Source organism: Heterocephalus glaber, unplaced genomic scaffold, assembly GCF_053883595.1.
Source record: "Heterocephalus glaber isolate CG9 unplaced genomic scaffold, H.glaber_assembly_v1.0 deba00001593, whole genome shotgun sequence".
NCBI classification, from domain to species: domain Eukaryota; kingdom Metazoa; phylum Chordata; class Mammalia; order Rodentia; family Bathyergidae; genus Heterocephalus; species Heterocephalus glaber.
This window is the reverse complement of record NW_028258368.1, coordinates 5308107-5330795: the sequence shown is the minus strand read 5'-3', so window position 1 is coordinate 5330795 and position 22689 is coordinate 5308107. Positions and strand designations below refer to the sequence as shown.

General features: G+C 39.2%; 1 protein-coding gene across 11 annotated transcripts in view; it reads left to right on the top strand.

Moving 5' to 3' along the window:
- Plekhg1 (pleckstrin homology and RhoGEF domain containing G1) overlaps positions 1-22689 on the top strand; it is a 256733-nt gene that overhangs the window by 193684 nt on the left and 40360 nt on the right. For all 11 annotated transcript variants that reach the window (XM_087193459.1, XM_087193458.1, XM_004856881.3 and 8 more), the window contains 3 exons: positions 4951-5051; positions 15560-15629; positions 19199-19245. In XM_087193459.1, coding sequence (XP_087049585.1) covers positions 4951-5051; positions 15560-15629; positions 19199-19245 — 218 coding nt within the window. The remainder of the gene's footprint in view (positions 1-4950; positions 5052-15559; positions 15630-19198; positions 19246-22689) is intronic.

Genomic DNA, 22689 nt, shown 5'->3' with positions numbered 1-22689 from the left:
TTGTGATACCCCCTGTCATGTCTCTGTTGCCTAGAATTGCTTTTGCTACTGTAGGTCTCTTCTGGTTCCAATTGAATTTTTGTATTATTTTCTCTAGTTCTGTGAAATATACTGTTGGGATTTCTATCGGGATTGCATTGACTCTGTATAGCAGTTTTGAAAGTATGGCCATTTTCACTATGTTGGTTCTTCCTACCCAGGAGCAAAGGATGTCTTTCCATTTTCTTATATCCTCTTCAATCTCTTTTTTCAAAGTGCAGTAGTTTTCAGTGTAGAGGTCGTTTGTCTCCTTTGTTAGATTGATTCCTAGATACTTCATTTTTTGGATGCTATTGTGAAAGGAATTGTTTCCTTAATTTCTCTCTCAGTGAATCTGTTATTTGTGTACAAGAAGGCTATTGATTTTTGAGTGTTTACCTTATATCCAGCTACTCTACCGAATCTGTCAATTAAGTCTAGAAGTCTGGGGCTGGGGATTTAGCTCAGTGGTTTCACTGCCTGCTGCTCAAGGGCAAGGACCTGAGTTCGATCCCTGGTACCAAAATAAAAAAAGAATAAGTCTAGAAGTCTTTTGGCAGAATTTTTTGGGTCTTCTATGTAGAGTATCATATCATCAGCAAATAATAACAGTTTAACTTCTTCCTTTTCTATCTTTATTCCTTTTATTTCTTTCCCTGATGTGTTATCTTTATCCCAGACTAATGCCACCTTCTCTTCAGCTCTCCTAGGAATGGGAAGAGAAAGGGGACAAGTAGGATTTGGGCAGTCTGACTGGGATTCTGAGCCAGTCTGATTCAGCGTGGTGTTCCCTCAGGCACTCTGCAGAGGGCAATGGCTGTAAAACACAGTCTGCATTTCCTCTCTGTTTTCTGTACTGATGCTGGAGTGGTCTTTGTTCTCTTACATCTTTCTGTGGCAGCCACCGCCTGCAGAGCGGGAAAGAGCCTCCACAGTCTGTCCATCACTCCAGCTCCTAAAGGGAAAGGATCCTGTGTGATTCATTTTTTTAATTCCTAGCTTGTAAAACAGGACTTGGCATACATTCTTATGTCCACAAAAAGGACAGAGGAGGGTTTGTATGAATGAATAGGAATGTGCTCTTAAACCCTAAGTGGCTATACAGATGTAAGTCATTCTAGCTCCCATGGCATTTTAGTGCAGTACGTGGCAGGTGACCACTTTCTGGAAAAGGTAGAGGGATGGGAAAAATGGGAAAAGATACTTTCTTTAAAGCAAAGCCTAAGAACAAAAATAAGGGCTTGGAATGTAGAAGTGCTGACAACAGAAACTAGACCAAAAAGAGTCAACCTTAAAACCTCTTGGTTGAATTTTGAAATATGAGCAGGAGGACTGAGGAAGAGAAGCTTTCTTGTACTTCTGCAGTAGGACTATCTAGAAGTCAGAGGAGAATGAAAGGGCAGAAAGACTATAAAGTATCAATAGACATTATAACTATAAATAACTATCTTTTCTTCTATTCTGGTTTATCTTTATCATTCTAGCAGGTTATAACATTTTAAATGTGATTTCAAAGGAAGAATGGAGGGTAGAGGGGCAATTAACTAAATTCTTTCAGGGCATTTTGTAGAAATAAGGTAAGCCATCAAGAGCACTGAATCTGCCTGCTACCCTAGTAATCTCTCTAGAACTTTTTAGCATCCTTTATTATCTAGACCAGGGCTTCTCAAGCCGTCTATGGAGAGGGACTGTGAGGTCTGGCTGTGTCTGTTTTCTTCCACCTTGTCATGCATATGTGCTTTATGAATATAATAAAAGGAATTACTGGAAAAATTAAACAGAAAAGACTAAGACATACCTAATACAAGCACAAACTTATTTCTAGACAGAACTCAGCAGTTAGTCACTTGTTCTGTTGAACTATTATAAAAGTTTCTGTATTTATCTCATTGCAAATCAGAAACAGTTTGAAAACTGATTCCTGTACATTTACCACACCTTACAGAGCACCCATTTAGACTCTACTTGGCTATTTTCAGTAACAGACTGTACCAGCAATGAAAAGTTCATAAGAGGAGAACACTCATGTTCAGATTTTATAACAGTGGAGATCTTAAGGGGATAAACTAATTAGAAAACAAATGCTTTAAAGGAAATCTAAAATCACAAAATGGAAAATTACTTAAAAGGTGAAAAGCTCTTCTTTTGTGTGTATCTCCCCACTCTCCCTCCCAGAGGTAGAGTGAGTTCTTTGATCCTCTTGGAAAATAATTGTTTGTAGTGCAAAAGTTTTAAATTGATCCTTTGTTAGGGCTGGGTGTGGTGGTACATGCCTGTAATCCCAGCACTCAGGAGGCAGAGGCATGAGGATTCCCATGAGTTCAAGGCCGGCCTGGGCTACATAGTGAGTTCAGGGCTAGCCTGAACTACAAAGGAGACCCTGTCTCAAAAAAAAAAAATTGATCCTTACTTTTTAAGAGTAGGGGAGCCAGTGTGGTGCTGACATCCAGCCAATATCATTAATAAGCAGCATGACAGGCTCTAATAAATTTTGTCAGGATCCTGACTGTGTCATTTTGAGCACAGAATGAACTGTTATTATCACAGAGCTGCAAACCTCTCATTTTGGCTCCAGATGATTACAGCTGCTAGTGCAGCTCTTGCTAAAGTAGTTTTTAGTAACTGGTTCAGGGTTAAAGTATCATATTTAAAAGACTTAATGATGATCAGTGTGGGGAACCAGTTGTGGCCATGCGACTTTGATGTGTTTCTAGAGTGACTTACAAAAATGTGGACTCCTAATGATCTATTTTCTCAACAATTTCAGAAAACAAGCGGCTCTTAAAATCCAGTGTCTCTACCACGGACCCTGAGGGTTTTGAAACTCTTTCAATTGGAGATGGGCCATTATTTGTTGGAAATGGGCCATGGTTCTTTTTCTCTAATCCCAGATGAAATTTTTCCAGCCCCTTAAGTCAGTCTTTCTTTCACATAAAGAATTTAGTCTCAGGTTTTTGTGAATGAGCAAGCTTCGTATTCGAAGTGAGGAAAAAGATTGTCAATTCTCTCTTTAGAGCCGCTGGAGCCGGCTGGGTAAATCTGGCACAGGGACGACATCTCAGTCCCCCTTCTCACCCGCTCTGTCCGTGTGGGTCATGCTGGTCCACGCTGTCTGGTTTTCCTATCTTAATTTTGCATACAATATGTTGTATTAGAATGTCCAGCAAAGTATTAATCTATTATCAAATGTAATCAGCCAAGGCGAATTGAGTATGAGTCTGTCCCTTTGTACCATGTGGACCATTTAACTAAAAGTATGGATGGATACTTTTAATTTGTTGAAGAAGTGCAGGTTTGTGTTTGTCATTAGTGTTGGTGGTGGGTTTTTTGTTGTTGTTGCTTTTTTTTTTTTTTTTTGCTTGTGGTACTAAATATTGAACCCAAGACCTTCACTCCAAGCTACATCCCTATCCCTTTTATTTTATTTTTTTCATTTTGAGACATTTTCTCACTAAGTTTTAGCTAAGTTGCCCAGGCTGGAAAGTGCAGGTTTTACACATTGATCAGAATGTACCATTACTTCAGTTCTAGTTTTCATTAGCTTCTCTTGGCTGGACATTAACTCTGTCCCCTCAGCTACTTAGCCTCCTGGTAATTGTTCCGTTCCTGACAGTAAAGAGAAAAGGTCTTGCTATTGGGAGTTTTAATGCCAACCTCACTTAACTTTTACGAACCTAGTTTGTTATTGAGATGACCGCTTTCTTAGAAAAGCTGTTACCAAGAAAGCTTTCATAAAGTTGATCAACATTGATTCATATATGATAATAATTTTAGTATCAAAGATATGATATCAAAGTATCATATCAACTTATTTGATATGAACTATAAGACGTGCTGTTTAAGAAAGTTAACGATGAACCCTTTGCCTTTAACTGGAGGAACAAAGAGAGCATGACACAATGAATGAGGATTATGAAAAGCTGTAAGAAACACCTGATGGTTCTTAAATCCAGCTGCTTCTTCTAATCGCATCTGAAGACTGCTGTGTTTGCCATTGGCCAGTGCCATGGGCCGTGGTGCTGGGCTTGGGGTGTGGGTGACGTTTCCACTGCACACTGCAGGTCACATGTTATGTTTGGTAGGAAGCCATGCTGCATTGTTCAACCCCAGAGCAGGGAATGGTATTTATTTTCTATTTTACGTTATTTCAGCTGTTTTCACTTTTTTCTTTATTGTTTTCTTGCCTCCTGCAGAGTTCTTTCTCAAGCATTGCTGGGGAGAGGGGAACACTCAGTCATGAACTCTTCAGCACACAAGGGGCGGAAAGCAGTTTTCCCTTTCTCAGCGGTTCAAATAGCTTCTTAGCCACCTCCATTTAGTCCATTGTGGGTCTGAATCTGTGTGGGAACTGTTTCTGTCTGAAAACATATAAAATCATTTCAGAGTTTTCCCCTGGCTCATTAATATAGCCTACCACATAGGATAAGCAAATTGTATGCCTATTTTTTTAATACTGTTTAGTAAGTTGGTATTTGAAGGAGAATTTGGTTCTATACTTTAATCTTTATGACTTAAAGGTTATGCTTAAAGTAACTATCACATTTCAGAAATTTTATTTCTGGCTTCCAACTAAATAAATTTTGAAGTCTCTTTTTATGACATAAATCAGTCAAAGGGATAGGAGATTATGTTATACCAAAACTTTGATGTCACTGGTAACTGTTAGTGATACCCATCAAGGGACGCTTTAATACATTTGGGGGTACACGCACTAGTGTGTACCACACTCTTTCCCTTTGATAAAAATTCATGTTCTAGAAATGGTTTAAATTTGTCATCATTAATGAGAGAGCAGTTCTGTATTCTCATGGTTAATGAGCACATCAGTATCATAATTACTTGAAACAGATATGAACAATTCATCTTGCATAATTAAATTTCACTTGGAAAAGGTCAGGAGTGTTTAAGGAGCCCTTCTCATTGATTTCACAGGATTACCTAGACTGTATCAGGGATCAAACAAAACTTCCCCTGGAGACTGAAGATAGATCTGCCCTTTTTGGAAACATACAAGATATCTACCACTTCAATAGGTAAGTAGATACTCACAAGGTTGTTCTCACACAGGAACTTTATGAATTTTTCTCGAATACAGCCTAGGAAAACTTCACCTATAATCTCTGATAATTTTTATGGCCATTATGCTGTGGAGTTTTCTGGCTAGCAGCATCCCTGTTTTCTGTGTGTTTATTACAGTTATTCAAAATTCTATCCCTCTCCATGTTTGTCCTGGGAGAGCATTAACATTTTTATTCCACAGGAGGACGTGAATAGGACATTGAGAAATACAAACTTGCCTGGTTTCCAGCACCCTCCTATGCTGGATTTTCTATAAATTTTCTTTACATCCAGTAAATCCTTTTACATTATAACACAGACTTTAATTAATAATCATTTCAAAGAATTTAATTCAAACACTAATTCTCATGCTTTCTGTGTTCGAATCTTACTTTCTCAACAAGGCTTTCCCACTACACACATACATACACACTTCACCTTTACTTTTTCCTTTTTTTTTAATCTTTTTTTTTCTTTCTATTTTTTCCTTTTCTTGTAGCACCCATCAATTTCTAACATACTCTTGCTGAGCTTTTTAGATTATTTCTGTTGTTTCATTCCCCACCCATCTCACAGGACATAGGGATGTGTCTGCTTTGTTACTGCCCAAGGGCCTAAAACAGCTCTTGGGACTTAGGGTCATTCAAACTTTTATTGAACAAATAAATGGAAATCTGCCCCTTGTAGTGTTGTGAGACTTCGTAAGCTGATACACCTCACATGTCAGGTCAGTCCCAGCAAACCCTAAAATGTTACTGGTGATGATGTGGCTTTTGCTATACTGAAATTCCATTGTAAAATTCCACCCTGTACTGTCATTATGTGACTCAACTATAATGCCAGCTGAATCTTGCACCTCTTTGCTTACAAAGGTTGGTAAAGGTGAGCTCCCTGGGGACCAGACCCCCATCTCCTTTACCATCCCCAAATCTCTGTATCCTAGCACTAGCCTGGCCTTTAGGAGACATGGTTGTTGAGTTGAATCAACTCATCCTTTGATTCTGAAGACATAGGATGTGGGAATCACTAGTATTATACCAGGGTTTCTTGCTCATGTAACCCTGACTTTGAAAAACAGATTATGGTTTGAGTCAGTAGTTCCCCTCCAGGGCTACACACTGGCATCATCAGGGGAGCTTTTAAAAAAGATAACAGTGGATGGATCCAATCTCCAGAAATTTTTACTCATTGGTCAGGAGTGGAACTTTTTCATAAGGTCCTCAGGTGTTTGTAATGTGCAGCCATGGTGGAGAAGCACCGTCCAGATAAACACAACAATAAGAAGAGGGAGAAAAGGCATAAAAAACTGAAATGGAGAATCATGTTAATTAGCAAAGTGTTGGTGTTAATGCAGGCCCCGTTTAACTGTTTCTGATGATAAAATCCCATGAGTGTGGTTTCTCTTTCCTGAGTCATGAAGGACACTATGGCCTGAAAAGAGGAAAGAGAACACTAGGAGGGCCCTGGCCTAAGTCTCCTGTGCCTTGTCTGTCAGCTGATGGTAACAGGTAGTTGCAACATGCTTCCTTCATGCCAGAGCCCAGAGAGCTTTAAACAGTTACCACTTCAGATGCATCATCTGGGACTCGCTGACTCCAGCCCAGCATTGAGCCATGTGCCCTCCTGTGAGAGCTGAGCCCAACTTCTCAAGCCTGAATCCTGTAGTGTGACTGACTCCAGGAGTACTTTTTATTCCTGGAATTTAAATGTTCGTGTGCCTCTTGATTTAAATACAGATTAAAAACGAGTTAGCAAAAGAGACTCAGCAGTGGAGACCAGTCTGCAAAATTTGGATGACAGAGAAGATCTTGACATTCCTGAATTGGTCCTTGGTTCTTCTCTGTTTGGTGTCTCTTGATCATGAAAATCAGACCTGTCTAAAATAAACCTGAGTCAGAGCAAAGGAAGAACCTGATGATGATGCATCATCAATGTGAGGTATCAGTGTAATGACACAATTACAAGGGATCATGTTCATGCCTGTCCCTGTGTAAATCACTTCAGTATATTCCCTGTACTCACATTATCTCATTTAATCATCTTAACAGCTCTTCAAGGCAGAAAGGATGCAATATTGCTCATACTTTCTTTGTGTGTGTGGCACTGGGGATTGAACCCAGGGCTTGAGTACTGAGCTACATCCCCAGTCTCTCTCTCTCACTCAGTCTCACTAAGTTGCTCAGTCTGGGGCTCAAACTTGAGATCTTCCTGCCTTAGCCTCCCACAGTGCTGGGATTATAGATGTGTACCATCAGGCCTGGCTTGTACACATATTTTATAAATGAGAAATCAACTTACCGACCAGAAAGTCCTCTGCGCAAGGACATAGAGCTACAAATCCAGTGTCATCCACCTTAAATACCTAGTTTTGTCAAATCTCTAAATCTTTCACTGTTTTTTATATCTTGTTTAATTTTTACAGCCAAATTGTTTGTTATATTTATCCCCATTTGTTTTTATTTCCTTTCTCTTAAACCTAGAATCTAAATTTAGAGCTCACATGTCTTTGATGTTGTTATATTTGGTTGAGTAAGAATATTGATGTGACTTTTTATGCCAGTGTTCCTAATGAATTTTTTATTATATACCTTAATCAGTTGATTTCAAAGATACAACTATCTGGCAAATCGATGTTCAGGCTTGAAATACTAAGCTTTACAGTGTCTATTATTAGTTCAGATCCAGGTTTTCAACATAATATAATAATGTTATGACCAACTAGGCAAGACTTAAATCTCCAAAATTAAAGAGGGCCAAAAAAAATGGCTTTGCTGTGGTCTGAAAATTTTAGCTGACTAGATTTCTTTTTTCAAGAAATATAGACTGAGATCCCTAATCTGAAAATCCAAAATTCTAAATGCTCCAAAATCTGAAGCTTTCTGAGCGTTGCTGTAACTCCACAGGTGGAAAAATCCCACTTTTGATCACATGTGACATACTATAGTCAAAATGCACCAAAAATTACCTTCACACTGCATGTAGAAGGTGTATATGAAACAAATCAATTTTATGTTTAGACATGGATCCCATCCCCAAGATATCTCACTGAGTATATGCTCACTGAGTCAAAAAAATATTTTTTTTAAACTCTGAAATCTAAGATACTTCTGGTGGGCCAGGGATATTGCTCAGCAGTGCTGTGTCTGCCTTATAAGCACAAGGTCCTCAGTTCTATTCCCAGTACCTGAAAAAAAATAAAAATAAAAATAAATAAAATACTTCTGGTCCCAAGTATATGGGATAAGGGATATTCAACTTGTATTTCCCAAATACAGAAAAGAGTAGAATGATATGAAAAAATCCATTAAACTCTAACAAAGCTGTTTTTTGTACTATTATTTGCTTTAGAAATTATCTGAAGCATAAAGACATTACAGATAATATTAAAGCCACTCATATACCCTGCCCCATACTCATATTGCTCTATGGAGAAAGGTGCACTAATGTGTGTGTGGTAAGACATTCTCCAACACAAAGATAAGAAGAGGGAAAATCGGAAGTTGGTGTGTTACTGATGTCTATAGTGTAAACACTTCCATCTGGGCAGAGTTCAAGGTACTAACAGAACAACACTGAAGATTAGGAAACTAGACAGAAGTGCTGCAGGCAAATCCTGTAATCTGACTCAGTACTCCACTATACTATAGCTACTAAGTCTTGGTGTTTCACTCCCTAGCATGGTTTTGGTTTTTTGCCCTTATTGTATATGTAAGTATTTATTTAAAATATGCAATATGCTTTCACTCATTTCAAATGGGTGGTATCAGCCTCTTACAGACTTATTCTTCAGCCAACACTGTTCTTGAGATTTAAACTATAGTTCGTTTAACCGCTACGTACTATTCCACAGGGGGATGTATCACTTTGCATTTTGCCAATTGTAGTACATGAGAGTATCTTTTCTTACTGGCCACTTAGATTTCTTCTGTAATTTTCTGGCTCATAACCATCGCCTGTTTTCCTGTTGGGTGTTTCTTTTTCTTATTGTCGTGTAGGAGTTCTTGATGGATCCTGGCTACTGATCTTTGAGGTTTGAGTTGCACATATCTCCTAGCATGAGGCATGTCTTTTAACTTTAATCATGGTTTCTCTGAAAATAAATTGTATAATTTATAAGTTTAACAGCACTGTACTTTTCATGGTGGAAAGATTTTATGTTTTATTTTGAAATTATCTCTTGATCTTGGATCATAAATATACTCTGTTTTTTTAAACTCCTAAAATTGTACTTTTCACATTTGTCTTTAATTCACATAAACTTGATAGAAGCGTGACATATGGTAGGGATTCAAATTCTTACTTCCTATGGCAGTGGTCCCAGCACCACTAATTGAAAGGTACCACTTCTTCATACTGATCTGTAGTCCACATTCCTCTTGTGTCAATTTTACATGGCTGTGTGGGTCTGGTTCTGGACTCTGATCCTCTTCCATTACTCTGTTTATCCAGCCTTGGCCATGTCGCACTGTCTCCATTATTAAGCCCACATTGCTTTACTTCAGCCCTGGCTTAGCTTTTCTTGATTCTTCCCTATGAATTGATTTTTTAATTAGTTTGTCAAGTTTTATGAAACACTCTGTTGGGATTTTTATTGGAATTGCATTAAAATTATTTGTCAGAATAGACATTTTTACAATACCATGTCATCCCACTCATAGACATCTATCTCTTTAGTCAGCTTTTTAAAATATCCTTTAATAATATTTTATAATTTCTCTAAAACATTCCTACATGTAGCTTTTAAAAATTCATTCCAAGGGCTGGGGTTGTAGCTTGTAGTAGAGTGTTTACTTAGCTGGGTTCAATCCCCACTACTATTATAAAAAAAAATTCATCCCTAGATAGCTTTAGATGTTACTCTGACTAGAACACTTTTTCTATTCTTTTAACGTGCTATTATTCTCATCCTTAAATGACTTTCATTTTTATATGTAGATACTGTATCAAACTTTCTAAGCTTTTGCATTAGTTCTGATCTTGTGCATTAGTTTTCATTAGTTTATAGGTCCTCTATGATTTCTTTGTAGGCAATGATGTCTGAAAATGAGAATTTTTGTCTTGGCTTTTTCTACTACTTTTTATGTTCTTTCTTCTACTTTTTATGTTCTTCTACTTTTAAAAAGTTCTTCTACTTTTTATGTCTTTTTCTTTTCTTATTGCTTTGGGTGAGTCTTCTCATACAGTGTTGTTTGGATGTGGGCATCCTTACCTTTTTCACTTTAGCAAAAATATTTTGCCGTTAAGTGTAACATTTGCTGTGAAGTTTAGATAAACATTTGTTCTGTTGGTATTTTATTATGAATCTTACGAATATTGAATTGTATTGTCTCCATAGTATACCTTTAGTAAATTTTTTATTTGTATTATTAGTAAATATTTATAATACATAATATAAATTCATCGTGGGAAATTGGTGCATATACATATCACATCTTGATCCTTTTTACTTCCCCTTCTCATGCCCCCTCCCATCTTCCCCCATCCTCAGATCCCCTTCCCATTTCCACAAAGTCTCTCTCTCTGTTTCCTATCATCTATATTTTATTTTTCCTTTTAACTTATTTATACTTTGGGTTCCTCATATAAGAGAACCCATAAGATATTAAACCTTCTGTGTCTGATTTATTTTACTTAGCATTAAGGTGCATCAATTTTCCTACCAATGACTCAAATTTATGTTTTATGGCTGAGTAGTCTCCATCATGTATATATACCACATTTTCTTTATCTATTCATCTGTTGACAGCCATATAGATCGGTTCCAAGATTTAACTATTATGAGTTGTGCTGCTATAACTTTAGTAAAGTTGACATATGATTTTACTTCTTCAATTCCTGGTATTATAAATTATAGGCACTCTGATCTGAATCATATATAACATGGCTGGAATAAGTTCTAACTGTTGTGATATTTTATATATGTATGCACTTGATTTATTTGTATCTTTGTAAAGAATTTTTTCATGAATGTTTGTAAATGAAAGCAGCATCTAATTTCTTTTACTGTGCTTGTTCAGTTTGGTATATAATGAAATTTAAATTGTTATTTTACAAAATCTTCCATCATGAAATATTTTAGAATATACTTGAGACTTCATTTTTGTTTTCTTTTTGGTAGCCAAATCTCTCTCTCTTTTGTAATCCCTGTGCTAGCCTAGAAATTTAAGCTTCTGGTTTGGTGTCTGGAATAAATCCCCAAGTGGTTAGAAAACTGAATTAATCAAAGAAGCTACTTTCCTCATTGGAACCAGCCCCCTAAAATCCCAAAACTTTTTTTTACTGCTAACCAAAAAAAAAATGCCAACTTTTTCTTTATAACATCCCTCTCTTGTAATAGAGAAAAGTTATCTAAACCGTAACCTTTAAGAATGAAGAGTGAGGAAATAAACACCATTCCTCCAAAATGAATTTTTGTTTTAAATTGTTTCTTAGCAGATTAAAATCATCAAGTCCTCTCCCTTCCTCCAAAGATCAGAGTGAAACTTTCCTTTTCTTTCAGCTCATTCTTTTTATTCAGTATAACTAAGCTGTGGGCAGAATAAGGGTCCTGAATCAACCCTGCACTCTATTAGAAACACATCTATTGAAGGCTGTGTTACCTGATCAACTCGAAAAAGCCAAAGACCAGATTCTGTATACTAGTGTCTTCCACGTGGTTCCTAGGAGGCTTTTAGCATTACCTGGCCAGCCTTCCTTTACCACCCCTTTCCTAACATAGGATAAACCCTGGGTTTTATTAAGGAGCCTGATTCTGCCCACAGCTATGCCATTAATTATGGCTGTGTGACCTAAAATAAGCTACTTCCTCTTTAAGCAGCATGGTTTTCTCACCTTGAAGTTAAGGTTTGGGACTGGTTGTTGTCTGAGTCCCCTCGTGGCTCTGTGGCTCCTGAATGATGAATGTGTCGTTCACTTACAAAGGAGGTAGGTACACTTGGAGCCTGGGCAGCCAGAGATGCTTCTTTCTCCCAGCAAGTCCACTTGGAGGGTGAAATTAATGCTTGGAGAGGGCATGATGAGCATAAAACTTAAGGCACAGGGCCAGGGATTTAGCTCAGTGGTTCTGCCACCTGCCTCTCAAGCACAAGGTCCGGAGTTCAATCCCCGGTACCAAAAAAAAAAAAAATCCGCATGTACAAGAGAGAGCAGTTGACTTGAAAGCAGCAATACACTCCCTTGTGGTGGCTTCAGAATCCAACAGACCTTTAAGAGACGACTACCACTTGCTGAGTCTTCCGCAGAATACCCAAGAATATTCACCATTGTTGGAAAGAGAATAAAATACTACTCCCTTTTCTAATGGTATGTCTGTGTGAGGCTGAATTCCTTTTTATAGACTTCACCCCAAGTGACAAACTGCAACAGATTGGATGCCAAAGTTGATAGGAGAATCCAGACATGTTCTATGAAGTTAGACTGTAGAGATCTGTAAGAATGTAAAATACTCCTCCTCTTCTCACTGAAGATTTTTCATTTTATAAAAACTGTTTTTCACAAAAAGGTATTTAGATTCATATGTATTAGATGTGTTACTAAATGAACTGATAAATTTAATTATTCAGCTTTAATTTCTATTTCAGTAAAAATAACTAGTTGTAATCTACATAAAGAATGTTTAAGATTGTAGATAGATCCTGACACTAAAAAGTTTGAAAACCGCTGCTTGGGAGTGAGTATTGCTGTGATGGACTCTATCTGCACAGAGTTTATGGTTAGCTTTGCAGTGTCTCACCTTCAAATATGAGGGGACAAGTCAAGGTACCCAAATATTTGAGGAGAACCGCTAAGAGGAACAACAGAAACTGAATTGATCAAACAGAGAGAGGGAGCTGAGTTGAAAACAAAGAACAAAAAAAGTACAAAATCATCATCAAATACATAGAGACAAAAGAATATTTTGTTCCTGTGAAATAAAAGCCAAAATGTAAAATATATCCAAAGAGCCTTTTTTGAAAAAGAATTTCAAGGTTAAAAACCTGACAGTAGAAATTTTAAAATTCAACGAAAAGGATATGAAGTAAGTTAAGAGCTCTTCCTCTAAGACAGTATAGTAAACAAGAAGATGGAAAATACAAGAGAAAAAATAAGGAAAATTAGAAGATCATGCTAGAAGATCCAGAATGGAATAGGGTCTTCAACAATGTAGGGGGAAAGCATCAAAAATACAATTCAGGAACAAAAAGGCTTAACCTTTGTGTCCCATGATCTCTTACATGCTTAAAAATGATTAAAGACCCCCAAAAGCTTTTTTATTTCTATTTTATTATGTTTTGTTTACCATGTTAGAAACTGAGAAACCATTAAAATATCAATTTATGTAATAATAATGATAAACCCACATAGTTTTAAGAAAAATAGTTTTACTGCTTTTTCCACTACATTTTTGCTTGTTTTGGAATTGTTTTGCATTTTTACAGATCTCTTTACTGTCTGACTCACTAAGAGACAGCAAAATTCTCTCTGCTCCTACTTTCCATCGGTCATGTTGTCAAACATCATGTAGCCTCTGGAAAAGTTCACTGCACTCTCACAATACAGTGGAAGGAGAAAATCCACTGGTGCCTCAGTGTTTTTGTGGAATGGTGCCCACAGGCCTCCTAAAGGAGGGGTCACCAGACCCCACTTGGAGCTCAGGATCAGTTTCCAGATTGTCACACTGGCCCAGTGCATGGACACTCACCTCAAAGCCTACCATTACAGAGTTTCACAATTACGTTAGCAAAGACAGAATCCTAAAAGCTTCCAGAATTTAAAAAAAAAAAGTCACAAATAACTTGGAACAGGGATCACAGTGACACTGGACTCTCAGTAGCAGCACTGGAATTTATGAGATGACAGCTCTCTGAACATGACTTCAACCAAGAATTCTATAGCCACTGACCTCACCAGCCACTATGAAAGGAAAACACTTTAAAAGGCGAAGAATCTCAGAAAACTTAGCTCCCATTACTCTTGCTCAGAAAGCTACTGGATGTTGTAATCTCCCAAAGGAGGAAACCAGTAGGAAATGAGACCTAAGCAGCAGGGTGTCCAACCCAAGAGCAAAGCCAAGGCCATCATCAGGAGGGGGCTCCAGAGCAGGCCCAGCAGCCTGGAGTTGAACCTGGCAGGATGGAGCAGCACACAGGCCTGGGAGGGAGGCCACCAGGAAAGACAGGCAACCAGTGGCTACCTGATGTTTAGACTCAGTGAGGTGAGATTTATACTTCTGGCACACCACTTGAGGATAAATTAGTGGTGTGTACTTTGAAAACAAAGAAAAATGGAGGGGTACAAGTGAGAGACAGTCTTAAGGAAAAACTTAGTTTCACAAGAAAGGAAATCATGCTATACACACAACTATACCAAGAATAATATTTCTGTGGTCTTAAAGATGTAAGTTCAGAGCCGAGCCAGGGATTTAACTCAGGGGCACTGCGCCTGCCTCACAAGCGCAAGGTTCTGAGTTTGATTCCCCAGTACCAAAAAAAAAAAATGTAAGTTCAGACATTTAACCAATCAAATTGCAGAGTAGTTGGAAGAAATGGTAGGAAGGAAAGTTTGGGGGAATTAAGAAATAAACAATAGCTGAAACTGAAAATACATCAGTTATGTGCTTAGAAATAGGGACCTGCTTAAGCAGGAATGCCTAAGGGTTAAAAATGGTTCTCAGCAGTGGCCATAGAGATTGAGGACCACAAAGCGAGATTTCTATCATAAATCCTGTAGAACTGTTTAACTTTTTAATTAATGATGTAATATATTGCACACTAAAATGAATGCTTAACATGTTAAGATATGTATTAATACAGTATATATGGAGTGCAATTTGAAAATGTGCTAGCATTGACACTGAGAATAGTCTTTGGCCTAGCAATTCCACTTACAGAATTTTACTCAGAAGATTAATTGAATGAATTATGGTATTAGCCACACAATGAGATATTATGCAGTTACTTAAAATAATGGTACTGCTATTAAAAAGTAGTGTAAATTTACACTTGAGAAAAAAGATTTCCTCTCCTAGCAAATACTTATTTCCTTTAAAGCACAGTCACTGTCTGTTTAGAATTTTGTATGGTTAGTGTGATTTGGCATTAACTGTCTGCCCTTTCCTATACATAAGGTCCCTTCATGAGACCAGGAACCATAGTCTCATTTTGCTCTCTGATTTGTTCTTAGTGTCTTAAACTGCACCAGGTACCTCAGCAGATGTTTGATGAATGAGTGTGGGTAGTCGATGACAAACATGCAAAAACTTCATTATTAGGCTCTTCTTATCTCTGGTAGGAGAGTTACTGGTCCAACTCTTGGTTAAATCCTGCCTCCACCATGACCCCGAGCAAGTTCCTTATCTAAGCCTTGGATACAGTGAGATCCTCAGTTGTCCAATCATATGATTCCTTATAAATGCCATTAGAAACATTTAAGTTTTTAAATTAAAATGTCTTCAACCATGAGACTGCAATCTAATACTTCCTGTTCCTGGCCTTTTTTTGTTCAGTGAATTGCTACAAGATTTGGAAAACTGTGAAAATGATCCAGTGGCCATAGCAGAATGTTTTGTGTCCAAGGTAAGCAGGGTTCATTTCTGAGGGGCCATTCAAGGCAAATAGATAGTATGTATGGATTGTTTTCATTTTAAAGTTGGAATGAATGGTTTGTTCCATGTCGAAGTCAGATAATAAATGCTCTGAATTTTTGTTGTTATTGTTGTTTTTGGTAGCAAAGAAAAACTACATTCTTTCTTGGAAGAGAAAGGTGCTAACTTAGTAGTTGTCCTAGAACTTGTACAATAACTAGACAGTGTCACCCTTTCCTAGGAAGAACTTGAAGAAGACGGTTAGAAAAATAAATACATATAACATGCCACTAAACCAGTTATAAAAATCCCTTAGAATCTAACTACTTCACATATAATGTACATGGTACTAGCCTGTTCTCTATAATTATCTTCTGAAGGATAAAGAGATGCTGCATTGATTTCCTGTATCTTAAAAATGTACTCTACTTTTCCGACATTTTCCTTAAACTGCTCTCATTGGTTAGAAAAATACAAGAAATGAATTTGACTTTTACTGCTTAATGGCAGTAAGTTCATGCTCTGAATTTGAAAGGAGATACTGCAACATACAGTCCTTGACTATATTATTTTCTCAGTATGCTACCTGATACAGATAGAATCCCGTTTTAAATTTCTTTGAAAAATTCAATTTGTGTTTGGAAAACCTCTGGCAGAAACTGTTTTGCAGTCAAACTTCATGTGGTTTCTGCAGTTGTATAAAGGTTTGAAATGGACGAAGGTTTAAGCAAAGTTCACGATGGTGCTTTGGGACCAACCATGAATTAGCACCTCATTTAGAGCTCTGCATTCCAGTGCAAATTTAGAATGTTGTTCCAGCCCAACCTGGCCCCAGACTTGTTCCATGGGGTCATTTCTGATGGCTTCAGAACCCTCCGGGTGAGTCTGAACCCAAACATAACACCCTGGGTTTTATTGAAGTGAAGTTCCCTAAAAGCAATCAAGGGTTTGTCTGTAAACTCTCCTGACTTTCTCTGCGTGTGTGTGTGTGTGTGTGTGTGTGTTCACATGTAAAGTGTTTGGCACACCAGTTTAGGCACACAAATTCTTTTCACAAGTGGCCTGTGTCATAATTGATTCTCCTAAAGAGAATTTGAAAAAGAGAAAGAAATAAGGGAAAAATGGTTGGATAGGCCAAGTATATCAAAGAAGATATGTTAAAATAACCACAACACATAAACAACATAGAAGCTTTCGGAAATGTTTGGCTTTTACTGGTAACTGTAATCATGAGCTGATTAAAGATGTTCCAGCATACGCTTAGCTCTGACTTAATTATTCACATAAAAGTTTGTTTATGTGCCTCATCGCCAGCTCCCAAATTTTATTTTTCATTGTAATTTTGCCAAGTTTAATTAGAAGACCAACTTCAGTACTCCACACATTCACAGTGAGACAAGGAATCGTGAGGGAGCACTTGGTTCTGGCATAACCTGCTTTTCACTCAGCACCCTGAAATTTAGAAGAGGTTACGTTTTCTGAAACACCACCAGCTGCTCTGTTCAGGGAAGAATGTAAAATTGCTTTAATTGAGAGGTCATTAACAAAAGAGGCAAAGCTGGCAGTTGACTTCTAAAAGCCTTTATCTGAGTCACTGGGGCTAACACAGAAATTCATCTTTGACCTGGCTGACTTTTGTGGTATGTGTATGTTAAAGAAATTCTTACCGACAAAAGGAGAATACAGAGCTGGGGAACAGCTCCTAGTAGTATGCTCGCCTCACATATGCAAAGCCCTGAGTTCACTCCCCAGCCCTGCTAAACAAAACAACAACAAAAAGCCAAGCATGGTGGCACATGCTTGTAATCCCAGGCATGGGAAGGTGAAGCAGATGGATCACAAGTTCAAGACCAGTTTGGTCAGCTTATGGAGACCTGATTTCAAAATTAAAAGTGCAAGGTTGTAGCTCAGTGGTAAAGTGTCTCTGAGTTTGATCCCCAGTACCAAAACAAAACAAAAATACAGTTACTTCTTACTTACTGCTCATGGAAAAATAAAGAACTAGCAATTGAGCGACAAAAATAAAAGTTCATTACTGGGCAGGCCAAGCATAGTCCCTTGGACTCTCTCAGCTTTTGCACATCACTTACACATTTATGTACCTCTTTCCCTTGGCCATGTAGGGAACCATCGAAAGGATTACTGCATGACTCCAATAGAAACTCTTCCAGTTTGTTCTTCCAAATCACACTATTCAGTGGGGTTTCTTCATGTTTCATCATCTCTGAACTTTTACAATTCTGTCTGTGTCAGGTAATTGACAGCAATGCATATGATTCTTCAACACAGCTATGCAAATATATTCTACTCCACAGAATGACAATTTCTTTACCCACCCATCCCCATAGAAAAAGCCATTTTTGTATCCATTTGTAATTTTATTTCAGTTTCTCATTGACCTAAGTGTGATACTTTTATTTCCCTTTTGATCCAGTTGTAACATCTTTCTGGTTTCCTCATCAATAGGTTAAATAAAATATTTGACAGTGTTCATTTAACATTTGTATGAAAATCGTGATTCCACCCTTTTAAAGAATACTTTAATGAGGGCCAGGGATTTAGCTCAGTGATTCCTCCACCTGCCTCACAAGCACAAGGATCTGAGTTCGATCCCCAGTACAAAAAAAAGAATACTTTAATGAGCAAGTATTAGTTACTATTTCCCAATATCAGATCATGTGGCCAGCCATCTGAACAACTCAGAAGCCATGGAAATAAAAAGATTTTAGGGAACTGGGAATATGTTCACAGCAGAAGGCAGGAACCTCATATCTGCTAGCCACACGTTTACTGCATTTCAGGCCAAGCTAGATGTGTGCAGATGAGTAGACTTGAGTCCTGCTCACAAATAACTTTTAGTTTAGTAGGAAAGATGGGGATTCAGTAGTTCAACAAACATAATATGCCATATAAACACAATGTGGCCCCTACCTGGAAGGAATTCCCAGCTTGGTATGGAGAGAGACACATGAGCAGATGTCACTATCACTTGGTCAGTGCTTCCAGAGAGGTCAGTAGGGTGTGGTAGAATCCCAAAGTAGGAGTATTTAGGCCAGCCGAAGAGCTGAAGGAAGGTTGCATGGAAGAAACAGCCAAAATTCAGTCCCAAAGGAGGCACAATGGCTCTGCAGGAAGAGGATTCCAACAATGGCGGGCAGAGAGAAGGTATCTGCAAGTCCTTGACAGCATGCCATAGCTTTCACATGCCTTGCACATATTTCCAACATGTTCTTGCTGCAAAATATTTAAGTTACTTCCTTATAGTTCCTTCCCATACTGCATATCCACAAAAGGATCATGAACATCTTGGGAAAGAACCTTTATTTTCATCTTCTTCCTATTTGCCTTTAGAGTCACTGGAACACAGCAAGTGCTTAATCTTTACTGGACTTAAATGAGTTCAAGTGCATGTGGACACAGTTGCTGCAGGGCTCAGGAGATGGGCCAATGTGATTGGAGAAATAAGTTTAAAGGCCTGAATGATTCTGCTTTTATTATTTTTAATTGCAAGTTGATATCTGTGCTTTTTTGCCTATAAAGTTTTCTTTTGTTTCCTTGCAGAGTGAAGAGTTCCACATTTACACGCAGTATTGCACTAACTACCCGAGGTATGGATTGGATCACTTTCAGTTGTTTCAAGTCAGTAAATCGGACATATGGGGTCCTCTGGTGTCTGCCCTGCACTGTGCTGAGCACCATGGGGAACTGCAAAACCTGCCAAGCACAGATTGCAGGGCTCCCAGAGATTGATCCCTTTGGGCTTTGGGCTCCTGGCAAAGCCAATGCAGGAAAACATTGTGAATGATGTTGAGGGAGACCAAGAAGATTACTGGGTGTCCCCAAAGGAGAACTAAGCGCACCCCTTGCATCAGGCTGCTGCTCGCCTTGTCTGTTCACCTTTGTCTATGTGCGCCTTGTTTGGAGATTGGGAACACTGCTAATGAGTCTGTGTAATCCAGCTGGGGGGAAAATATGTTCTGCCTTGCTGTGCAAGCTTTAGGAACTATATAAGTTCATAGAGTGTGGGGCAGGGACACATCACGAAAAGGTGATATGAGGTAAGGGGGGCTGCCATCTCCACAGGGTTGCTGGCTCAGTTTTGCCTACACCAGAGGGCAGTACGGGAGGGCAGTTCAGGGAATAATCTGAACAAAATATTGACCAGTGAGGATCCAAGGTAATGGGCCAAACTGTAGGCATTTATTTTTTTTTTTTGACAAAATATCCAAAATGCAGCACACCCATCCCAGGGCCTGGCAGTTGCTAGGTTCTCAGCAAGTGCTCATGCACTGCCAGCCCTGCCATTTCCATTTGATGGGTGAAGCAGCTGAGGCTGTGATAGCCATAGATCCAGGAGGGCCACCTAGCTGATGAATGGCACAGGTGGCATTTGAACTGAGGTTTCTCCATCCTCGAGCCTTGTGCTAATATGTCCCTGTAAAAGCCCAAACTTTGTCATTCCCCTGTGCCTTGTACGTCCCTTTTTTCTCATACAATTTGCAAGCCTAGAGTCATCCCAGGGATCAGGCAGGAAGGAGGGGTAGGGAAATTTTACACACTCTGTGGCCAGTCTTGGCAAGACAAGTCCCTCAAGATACGGGGGGGGGGGGGGGGGGGGGGGGGGGGTGCGTGTTCCAACAGACTGATCCTCCAAATTGCTAAGGGAAAGAAGAAAGCCAGGACACCCCCTTGCTCAGGAGGGGCCCCGAAAGCCAGTGTGTATTAAAGGGCCCATGATGCCAGAGACCCAGATTTACTTGTGACAAATACTTCCCATTGCAGAATTTTACTCCTCCTCTAAATATTGGTGAGGATTTTGCGCCATGATGATTTATTTAGACGGTGGCCAGCCATGGTTTCCCCACATTTCCCTTTTAAAAAAGAACAACAAAACCTCGCATAGATATTTGAGCCTTTGTCACATGTCCTTATTTGTAGAGGCACTCATCGTTTACAGTTTCACTTAAGCAATTTTCTCACCTACAGTATTTGTTTCCACCTCCGTGCTGATATCAGGAAGTTACAGGACGCTCCCACTAAATCCCATGGTTGCTAAGCCCAAAACCAGCTTGCGCCACCCCCATTCAGGAGAAACCATTCAGAATCTGAAGAAGCCACAAAATTCTGGACCCAATGATCTGAATCTGAATGGAGAGAGGGGCTTGTTGGGCGATTATTCATCATAAACCTATTGTTTGATGAAATAGCTTCATTATAAGAAACTTCCCAAATCACAAATTCAGATTTTCTGACTAAGAAAAGAAAGTGTAAAATAAAGGCAGCCTTTTTCTACACCAGTCTGCTTCAGAGTCTGGAGAAGGGCAGAGTTGCTTGTGCAAGAACACATGTAAGAGCCCATCACACGCTCCAAGTTCAGGGAAAGAAGATCTGCAGGATCCTATAGGAAAGTAGCCCTCACCCAAAGACTGTTTATATCCATCTGAGGATCAGAGCTCAGCTAAATTCTGTAGTGAAATAGCCTGTCGGGGAAGAGGAATAAGTACAGTAAGTGTAAATTAATACAGGATGAGCTCAACCCTGTGTAGCAGAAGCTAGATGCAGGAGCTAGGAGCAAGCCCCAAGGAGGAGAGTTAAGGGCTGATTGCAGGAGAAAGGGTTTCTTTATTTTCAGTGTTACTTTAAAGAAACCTGTGTTAACAGAGAGACACTTACTTGCAAGGTGTTAGATTTTTGTGGGGTTTCTTTTGCGTTTTGGGAGTTATTTTTTTTTTGTTTGTGTTTGCAGTACCGGGGATTAAGCTTTACACTGAAAGCCTTCACACTGAGCTAAATCCCAAGCCCTTTTTTACTGTTTATTTTGAAACAGTATCTCCCTAAGTCACTAAGGCTGGGCTCAAACTTTCGACCCTCCTGCCTCAGCTTCCCAGAGTGCTCAGTACAGATGTTGAGTTCTGACTCAATTGTGTGGCTTTTGTAGTCATAGAGAAATATTCTCCTGTCCCCTTGTCTCCAATCAGTTTGCTCTGAGGCCTGAGGTTCCCTTTCCCCATCTTATAAGCCAAGAACACTGGGTGTTGCAGCCCGTCTGACAGTCTCTTTCCCTGTGGAGCCAGGCTGGTGATAGTAAATGTGACCACACAGGCTGACAAGTATTCTCTTTCTTCAGGCCAGTCACGCCCCGGCAGGGGTGATCTCACTGTGAAGAGGTGTGAGCCCCTCCCTCACCCCCAGGGAGTGGCACCCCAGCCAGGGCCTTGTCCTCAGATGCCTGTCCTGTGCCTGAGACTTTCCGGAACCTGAACTCATCAGGCTCCGAGTTACAGCAGGTTCTAATTCTCCAGCAACAGCTCAAGCGCCAAATGCCATGGGGCTACTGGGCAGCCGAGCCTGACCCCAGAGAAAAGCTAGAAAAGTTCCAACAATGGAGAGTTTTGAAATCTCATCTCCAGGGAGAAATAAATCAATTTGAACAGATATTTCTGAAAACAGGCAGGCACCAAAAGGATTCTGATGGCTTAATTATGATGCTTCCATTTAACTTCTTAAGGAGTCTTATTTTGATCTATCTGATTTTCTCAGTTAATCCTGAAAACATAACAATGACTTGCAGAAAAAAGGAATGAAATTATCTCCACATGCTTCCTTTATTTTTCCGTCCTGCAGAACTGGGGATTGAACTTAAGGCCATCACACTGAGCTACATCCCCAGGATTTCTCTTTTTTTTTTTAGACAAGGTCTCTCTAAATTGCTCAGGTGGGGCTTGGACTTATGATCCTCCTGCCTCGGCCTACCAGAATGCTGGGAACACAGGTGTGTACCACCACACCCTGCTCCACCTGCTTTGTTCTGAGATCACAAGATTTTAATCTGCAGGTGTGTGCGACTGCCCAAACCTATTAGCTTACTATGTGTATAAGACTCAGCCATTTCTTTAAGACATTCTGGTGTTCTGCTTTTACCTTCGGAGAGATGGCCTGGTGACGGAATTCTGATGCACCTTCTAATGTCCTGCAGTAAGGCACACACTAAGGAGTGAGACCATCTGGACTGACAGGAAGCACTTGGAGGTAGAAAGGAAATCTGTTCAAAG